This window comes from Lolium perenne, chromosome 2, assembly GCF_019359855.2.
Source record: "Lolium perenne isolate Kyuss_39 chromosome 2, Kyuss_2.0, whole genome shotgun sequence".
NCBI lineage: Eukaryota > Viridiplantae > Streptophyta > Magnoliopsida > Poales > Poaceae > Lolium > Lolium perenne.
The window spans coordinates 78,618,239-78,627,233 of record NC_067245.2 but is presented as its reverse complement, the minus strand read 5'-3'; the positions used below and the strand labels follow the sequence as shown (position 1 = coordinate 78,627,233).

The following is an 8,995-nucleotide window of genomic DNA, read 5'->3' as shown; positions in this document are numbered from 1 at the left end:
GGTGAGGTAATGTATTTTATATCATCTAAGTTCCGAGAAAAATATCAGGTAATGTAAAATCTGAAAAACTGCAAAAATAGGTGATATGTATTATTCATCGTTTGTTGGAGATGCTATAGTTCGCAAGCGGCAGTCTCCAAGCACTTCCGTCTTCCCCAAATTGCAAGTGACGGGTTCAGCTCTGGTGCACACATATCTTATCCACTCACACCCCATTTGTCTCGTGTCCATAGCATCATCAACAGACCAAAGCATATCCTCTCTGCACAATAGGTCCCCACCATGGATTCCATCTCCTCTCCCAAGTAACACCGAAACCTTGAAATATACTGACATCCAGACAGAGAGAGAGGACGAGATAGAGAGAAGTCAAGAGGTTAGCTACAATGGCGTTGGCCACGGCAAGGCTAATTCACCCATGCAGCGTGGTGTCCAAGAACCCGAGAGCGCCACAGCCACCCTTGTTCATCCACTCCCACAAGCCCCTGGCTACCACACGGACCTCATCATCTCACTTCTGGCTCCACTCCGTCGACGTGTCCAAGGACGACAAGCCGCTGGACACGGCGGCGGCCGAGACCAAGCAAGAAGACTTCTCCGCGCCATTGCCGGGGGAGCTGGACGAGGGGGAGGACGGCGGGCCGAAGCTTGACCCTCGCCGGTTCGAGGAGCAGTTCGCGGTGCTGAACACGGGTGTGCACGAGTGCCGGTCGTGCGGCTACCTGTACGACCAGGCGGCGGGGGACCCGTCCTACCCGGTGCCTCCGGGGCTGCCGTTCGCCAAGCTCCCCGACGACTGGCGGTGCCCGACGTGCGGCGCGGCGCAGTCCTTCTTCGACAGCAAGAGCATCGAGATCGCGGGGTTCGCGCAGAACCAGCAGTTTGGCCTCGGTGGCAACTCGCTCACCTCCGGCCAGAAGACTCTGCTCATCTACGGAAGCCTCCTTGTCGGCTTTGCCTTCTTTCTCTCCGGCTACTTCTTGCAATAAGAAAATAGCTTGTTTAAATTGGCCTCAGTGCATTTCGCACACTACACAGATCGAATGCAATGCTGCCAAGTTTTGTTTTTTCATACTTCGGAACATTTACAAATGGTCTAGAGAACTATTTGGAACTACGCACTAAGAAATGCGGGCAGTACAGACTAATAAATAGAGTGGAGATTTGGTTCATGTGGAAATAATTTGTATTTTGGGCATCACAAAAATAACAAAAATGTGGATCTAAGTATAGTGATTTCGAATCTTAAAAAAAACAGATTTTATTATTTTTGTGTAGCTCAGAATACAAAACATTTCGAATTGAGTTTTTACGATTTTGTGGGATACATCACAGTTTCGTAAGTATCATTTTCAATTTTTTTTCAATATGCAAAGAGCACTGGATCTTGGGAGCGAAAATGACTTTCCGCTTGAGAATACTGATATTTGCACTGGCATAGGTACAAATTTCATAAGAATAAATCAAACACGAAGACACATCACTGGCTAAGGACCTGCCAAGGACAAACAACTTCTAGAGAAAAATGAAGTGCATATATCTGCACATCCATCCGACAAAGTTCACCGGTCGAACCATCGTTCTTTCATCCCACTACTGCATCACCGATCAAAGCCATCTTTGCAAGCAAGCAAATGTGACTCGAGCACCGAATCCAACAAGAAGCTCCTCAGGACACCCGGATGAGTCATCCTCATTAGTTATCAAATAGTCTCCCGTGTTCTTCCTCGTTTTAGGAAGACCCTTACATGGAAGCCTTTGTTGCGTCGCCGACCATACGAGTTAGGTCTTGGACAACTTCAGACATTGGTGGCCTGAATTCTGGCTCATGCTGCGGAAAAAGTTTCAGGTAAGCCACACAGTCTAATAAGGATGATCTCAGATGAAAGATCAAGCGTGTTACCTGAATACAGCGGCTAATAACATCAGCAAAACGTGACAGAGCCTTGTCAGAACACTGTCCTCGAATAAAAGGATCTACCATCTTTGATATGGCATCGATATCATAAAGCTGAGAAGTGGCCCATCGCACCAGATGTTGCTCAGCGCGTGGACGGGAACTGCCATTTCATTGCACAGAGAAATATTAAGTTAGATCAGGAAGCCATTTGCAAGCAAAATAACCATGCTTGATGAATATCAAGAGTAACTGGCGTGGGGATTGCTTACCTGTCGTAAGGTTCACGTCCTGTAAGAAGTTCCAACATAACGACACCAAAACTGTAAACATCACTTCGATCACTGAATGATCTGGATTCATGCACTTCAGGGGCTTCATAATGGAACAAGGCACGCAAACTTCCAGACAACTGTCATCCAAAAGAGAACAAGATGTTGTCAGTAATAGAAAGCTCTTTCATCTCATGTATCACAAATTTTTTTTGGTCTCCATAGTTTCTATATGGTGAAAATGTTTGCCAACTTATTAGTCTTCCTATAACCTAAATTTGACAGAGAGATGTTGTCCATTTACTCCAAACTGCATTATGACTAAATAATGTCTAAAGTCGCTGGCATACAATTCTAAGCAAGATAACTGAAATTTTAGAGAAATTCCTCTGACACTCAGTTGTTACAGCTTTTTCGTTGCTCCTTTTTTTTGTTCACATAATCCAAATGCAACCTTTTCAATTCTTTATGGTCCTTTGGGAACATCAACAATACACAATGAACTTTAACTATCCAATTCTGATTTATTTGCACGTTTATACTGACAGAAATCCATGCTGTTACGCATATTTGCATTGGTGTATCTTCGAATTTTGTAATTTCTACTACAAACATAAAACTAAAAAAACATTGGACGAAACAAACGGATAATAGCAAACCATAGGGTCTAAGGCAGGCATAAAACAGAGGCACCAAATAATGAGCAGTGCTAGATTGGCTAGGGAGCATGCCTGTGAGCTCATCCACCCACGTTCGAGGTGCAGCCTCTACAAGTGCCTTACTTCTACCTAAGAACGTACATTTAAGGGAGGGAACTTACTCCTTTAACCATGTTTTATGATTTACACATGCATAGCTAGGTTTACACCCAGCCATGCATTCTACATTATCTTTTTTTATATAAATGCAGTTTTACATAAATGCAGCCTCCACAAGTGCCTTACTTCTACCTAAGAACGTACATTTAAGGGAGGGAACTTACTCCTTTAACCATATGTTATGATTTACACATGCATAGCTAGGTTTACACCCAGCCATACATTCTACATTATCTTTTTTTTATATAAATGCAGTTTTAGATGCCTAGACAGCGTAAATTGAGTTTGGGATTTCACAAAGAGAAACCTTCTCTTCTTTATTAATACTCCAAAGTATCTCTCGGCCTTTTTCTTCGTAACCAATGTCAGTTTTCTTGAGATATCGTGTACTAGGGTATAATGGTGACCGAGAGCATCTGAAGTTCCCATAAACCTAAAGAGTTCTTCAAAATGTAACACTCAAATATGTTCACTGTTATTTACCTGAGACAGAGAAGCAAGGCCAGACCCGGAAATTTGAACTGACAACGTGCTATTAAGGAGAATAACTGATGGTTCAAAATTCTGATGTACAAGCGGTGGTTGACAGCCATCATGAAGATATCTGCAAATCAAGATACAAATGTATTTTTTGGAAGCCATATTTAACAACTTCACATGACCTGAAAAATTTAGAGTAATTATTTCTGCTTACTGCAATGCCTTGGCTGCTTCTACAGCAACTTGGAGACGGGCATTCCAGGACAATGCGTTGCTGGGTTCGTCCACATAATGGAGTTCATCATGTAGAGTCATCTTACTACAATGCTCGTAGACAAGTAGCCGCTGCTCAAACTCCGCACAGTATCCCACAAGCTCAAGTATATTAGGATGATTTACTTCTGAAATGCTCACAACTAGCTCTAGAAAGACATCTACTGGTACTCTTGAGTTATCAATGTCGATCTTCAAAACTTCCAAAATCTGCAAACCAAGTCAATATCGTAAGTATAGAATTGATAATGGCATAACTAATGCAGTCTTACTAAAATAGCAATCTGAATGCTTTTGATAAACAGCTTGTACCTCTCCACCAGGAAGTTCTGCCAGATATACTCTACCAAACCTGCTATCTCTTATTAAATTTTGTTCACTGAAACTGTTGGTATATTGTTGAAGGGATGCAACAGAAAAGGACTTCACGGTAGTTTTCAGATCTATCTTCCCGAGTGAAGGTACCCTCCCCTTTTTAGTACGAACACTGGTACTGACAATGGTTTTTTCAGTACGCGGCGCAGCAGACTGGGGAAAATGCAGTGGTTCTTCCACAAAATCATCAGGTTTTTCCATGTCAATAACATGTTCCTTCTGTTTCTTCGTGATCAACACAGGAGCGGCTGCAATGTTAGCAATTTTGGTTAACTTTCCTATACTCAAATCTGTAATATACAGCATTTTATTCAGTTCTCTTACCTCCAATTGGAGGATATAATGCAGCCTCCTTCGCATTATAAACAACATTTGGGGCTGTTAGATACAACCTTCATATGTCAGTCAATCGGAAAATGAGGATTGGCCAGCTGCCATTCAGCCATGCCAACGTTTGTTTTAAGTATTTTTACACTAAAATGCAAGGCAGTAAATCACAACACATGTAGGCACATACTTTATTCTAAAGTTGCTACATCTCACCTTTTATTGATGTATTGACTTTCAGCTCCTCTTTTGAATTAGAAACCACATTTGAAGCTGTTGACAAAAAGATCCACATGTCAAATTCATAGGGGGGACCGGGGGAGGGGATAATAAGACATTATCAATAATTCCTTTGTTTCACAAGAGAAAAGAATTGGGACCTTTCACGACAGTATTCTTAGGTCTTATCGAATGCTCCTTTATTTCCGGTACTTCCTTGATTTTAGATCCTCCAAGCCTCTGAGGTTCCCTTCGCATATGACTTTTTGTATACACACCATTCTTTGATTTCCTTTCTTTGTACTTGGATACACAAAACATTACCATTAAGACAACAGCCACCGCTGATACCACCCCAACAATAATGTATCCAATATTCTTGACTGTCCAAAAAGTATTTTTCCCTGGTGCTGGAGAATTTCCATTCGTCACGTCAGAAGACTTTGTAGGTTCTTTTGAGGGGACACGCCCTGTTGAAGGTGACAGTGATGGTGATGGGGCTGGTGCAGCAGGCAGTGGAGATGGAGCTATGCTAGTATTAAATGGGTTACCATCCCTCCTGTGTAGCAGAACATATTTACTCAGCATAAACAAAGTTACTCATGAAGTTGTTAAATTCATAGTATGGATAATGGAAAAAAGGTCTTGTCTTCGAACATGTTTCTAATGTTCCAATTAGGAGCATACAAATAATCAAGACAAACATTTTGAGAAAGGAGGAGTGCCTTACAGAAAGTTTGGAATGGTATATAGCTTCGTGGGAACAGGGCCAGAGAACAGATTGTTTTCTATATCCCTGTTGAATGCAAACCAGTTACCACACAGAAATGAAGTAATCTACAAAGCCATTAAGTACGCCAATTATTTTGTTCTTTAGATATTTCTTAAATAAAAGTTGAGTGGCCATACAAATCTTGAAGAGGGAGATCTTGCAACACATCCAGGGTTCCGGACATTTGATTGTTCTGAATATGCCTGCGCCAATAGCAGATATTAAGTAGTTGACACTACCGCATTTTATTCAAGTAATCAATGAAATAGACATCGATACTCACAGGCTAGTCAATGCTCTTAAGTTTCCCACTGACGGTGGTAACGGCCCGGTCAAGTTGTTAGAAGAAAAATCTCTGGTGAATCAGGTTCAATGAGAATTGTCATTGTTACGAAACTTCAGATAACAATTAATTATAGCGTGTAAACCGTAAGAGAAGGCAACATCTTCTTACAAGCTTGCAAGTCCGGTGAGTGCTGAAAATGCATCTGGTATGTCCCCAACCAATTGATTGTTGTTGAGGTACCTGCAAAGCAAGACCACAAGGAGGGACAGTTTGAGAAACTAACTGGGGATGTCCTAATTTTCTGAGAACTAGTGGCCACGTATTGGTAATGTATACTTACATGGTTGTCAACATTGTAAGCGTTGACAATGTACTTGGAATTCCACCAGTTAGCTGGTTTACTGATAGGTTACTGTGATTGACAAGAGAAGGCTTAGTAAAGAAATAGCTATAACAAGTGGAACGAAAGAGTAACAGAATGCTGAGATGGACATACAAACGCTGCACTGTGACAGGCAGATTGTCTGGTATGGTTCCACCAATATTGTTGTTGCTAAGGTCCCTGCATAAACGAAGAAGCGTTAAGCACCGACTCGGTAGCATAATGTCAAATTAGGACCAAATCAAGTGCAAGCCCGAGCTCCGCACGATCAACATACAAGGTGATCAGCGATGTGAAATTTGCCAATGTGTTACCCAGTTGTCCTCCCAAACTCATACCGTTGAGAGTTCTGCACAGAAACATGACACATTATTCGTTTGCATAGCCAAATAATGAAAATCACGGAATACAAAACAGCAGCACATAGCAACTCATCGTACATGGAGGTAATGTTTGATTCCGCGCAGCCTACGCCCTGCCAGTTCTCAGTGCAGGGGTCGCCGCCGTTTGTAACCCATCCAGGCACCGTTGGGGATCCAAGTGCAGTGTACAAGCCATTTATAGCGAACACTGTTAAACAAATAAAAAGAAGTCCACAAGATTATAAGAATATATTCCCATTATCCCACTCATCAGAAATAGTATCGGCGCGGTGCAAGACAGCGCTGTTTTAAACATATAAATAATCAAGACCCCCTGGATGTACCAACGATTATCAAGAAGGATAGTCTATACCATCTTGCTCGTAGGTGTAGGCCTGCGAGAGCGGCAGCGCCGAGAGAAGCAGCAAAACGGCGGCGCGAGCAATCAGGGGCAGCGCCGCCGCGCGCATCGAGCGTACGGAGTCAGTCATCACCGCACGCACATCCATGGAGAGTCCTCGACCAAGGGCATCACCTGACCTGGAAAAGGAAATTTCTTCAAATCTCTAGGCGGTCAGATGAACGATGGGAGGATATATGAGTCTGGCCTCTGGGGCCAAGAGGATGGGAGACGCAGATAAAGCAGAAACAAAACGCACGACAGAGTCACGCATTGCCGATGGGCGAATTTTCTTGTAACCGAAAGAAAACGGGCCCTAAAATTCGGCCAGAAACCCATCACTCCCGGTTCCCGAAAGAAATCCACCCAGCTTACCAAGAACACACCCAAGAACCAATCTTTCCCAAGAAACATAGCAGACAAGCGAAAGCAGAGCTGGGACGGAAGAGGCAGAGATGAGATGCGTCCGATACCTGAAGATTCTCGCCTTTGGCGTCCGCTTTATGGAGCCGCCCGCCACCGAAAGCTACTACGACCAGCGACCAGTGCTGCTCCCCCGTTTTCTCTGGACTCTCTCTTGGGAAGCGTTTACGCCCTGCCGAGCGAGCTCGTAAGGAAAGCCTTGGCCGCTAAGGATTTCGCTGGGTGCGGAGGAGAAGAAAGATGGCTGGCCACGAGAGGGACGAAAGAGGAAAGAGACGCGGCCGATGTGGATAGATCTACCGCTGCTGCAAATCGAAAGGGGATTGGGGGCTGGAGGTGAACGGCGGCAAGCGGAGCGGAGCGTCTGTGTGCGCTGGGACTGACACTGGGAGACACGGAGGAATGAGCTAAAGGACAAGCGCACCCAGCGCCTTGGTTTAAACTACCACGGCCAGTAGGCAGCACTAAGAATGAGCAGTGATTGTGATTGTGACGGCAGCTCTTGATTTTCTTCTTAATCAAAGAAAGGTTTGAAATGCATGTGAGAACCAAACAAAGGTACGGTTGTGGTTCAACCATTGGGCATCGCATCTGGTGCTCCTTTGCATTTGCAGCGTTATTTTAAACATAGAAAATTCTATTGTCTAGGTTCAGAAAGAAAATTCCAGTATTGTCTAGATGTACTTATGTGAAGTTGCGTATTTGAATATAATATAGAGCTAATTTTTGAACATAAATGCATATGAACTTGTTCTTAAAATTTCAGTGCAAATTTGTGTGGCGTGATTTTCTTTGAACTATAGGCATTTGCATACGTTGAGTAATATATGGAGTAAGATAACTCGCTCCACCGGGCGAGGCTTACCATGATCACCATCCAGGTCCTTGTCCCGAGGTGAAATGTGAATAAATAAAAAGTGAAATTTGCAAACTCCTGAGAACAATATTATTGGGTCATTGTGTTATCTGAGTAATGTGTGTGCGGTACAAATGTTTCATTTTGTTGCTGAATTGTGGTATGCTGAACTTATTTATAATAATTTTGTTGTGAGGCCACACTTAGGAATGTTGGAAATTTTGGTCAAACAAATGGCAAAACAAGTAGAAGGTGATTAGACAAATAAAATCATCGTTTTCTTACAAACAGCAAGCAAATGTATCCTAGTACCCAAGGAGACGCAATTATTCACTAAATCAGCTAGGGATTACTATGAACCTTTCCCCTGCTAGGAATTGTGCCCGCAGTCGTTTCCTTAACTCTGACATATGGGGAATTGAGTACCGTACCGTTTTGTAATCATGGGTTCATGTGAGAGTACGATCTACCCTGTACGCAGGTTAGAATGTCTTAACTCCTTGATACATTACGGAGATCACAGTGATTCGTTGGAATCACAACGGATTGGAAAGCTTGAGACCAGAAATCTCTTGGTATTTTCAAACCAAACTGCTTGCAAAATCGCGCTGGGGTTAGGGCATGTACAATGGTTGATAGGATGGTCTTATCTTATGTCATTTGATATGACAACAAAACATGGTATACAATGGGTTATTTTTTAGTCTTATCTTTAGCCTCGTGTATTCCTAAAAATATGGTGAGACATATTGTGCTAAGAGATCATCTCTTAGCCAAAAGAAGACAAAGATCTTTTTTGTTTCTCTCTCCTCCAACTCAGCAGTTATCTTATGTGGCATTCCTAAGATAAGAT

General features: G+C 42.9%; 2 protein-coding genes across 2 annotated transcripts; one reads left to right on the top strand and one right to left on the bottom strand.

Annotated features, from left to right (window-relative positions):
* Positions 1-215: 215 nt before the first annotated feature.
* On the top strand, positions 216-1,172 carry LOC127333042 (uncharacterized). Its single transcript, XM_051359362.2, has one exon. The coding sequence runs from the start codon at positions 387-389 to the stop codon at positions 987-989; it is 603 nt and encodes a 200-aa protein (XP_051215322.1). The 5' UTR covers positions 216-386; the 3' UTR covers positions 990-1,172.
* Positions 1,173-1,387: 215 nt separating this feature from the next.
* LOC127333041 (protein STRUBBELIG-RECEPTOR FAMILY 3) lies at positions 1,388-7,693 on the bottom strand. The gene is made up of 19 exons (XM_051359361.2): positions 7,337-7,693; positions 6,837-7,003; positions 6,542-6,671; positions 6,379-6,450; positions 6,216-6,281; positions 6,060-6,131; positions 5,888-5,959; positions 5,717-5,788; positions 5,571-5,636; positions 5,392-5,457; positions 4,823-5,220; positions 4,659-4,715; positions 4,440-4,493; positions 4,053-4,363; positions 3,682-3,950; positions 3,471-3,591; positions 2,170-2,309; positions 1,904-2,060; positions 1,388-1,831 (listed from the first exon to the last, which is right to left on the bottom strand). Exons 2-19 carry the CDS (start codon positions 6,970-6,972, stop codon positions 1,745-1,747), a joined length of 2,346 nt encoding a protein of 781 aa, XP_051215321.1. The 5' UTR covers positions 6,973-7,003; positions 7,337-7,693; the 3' UTR covers positions 1,388-1,744.
* Between the last annotated feature and the right edge of the window lie 1,302 nt (positions 7,694-8,995).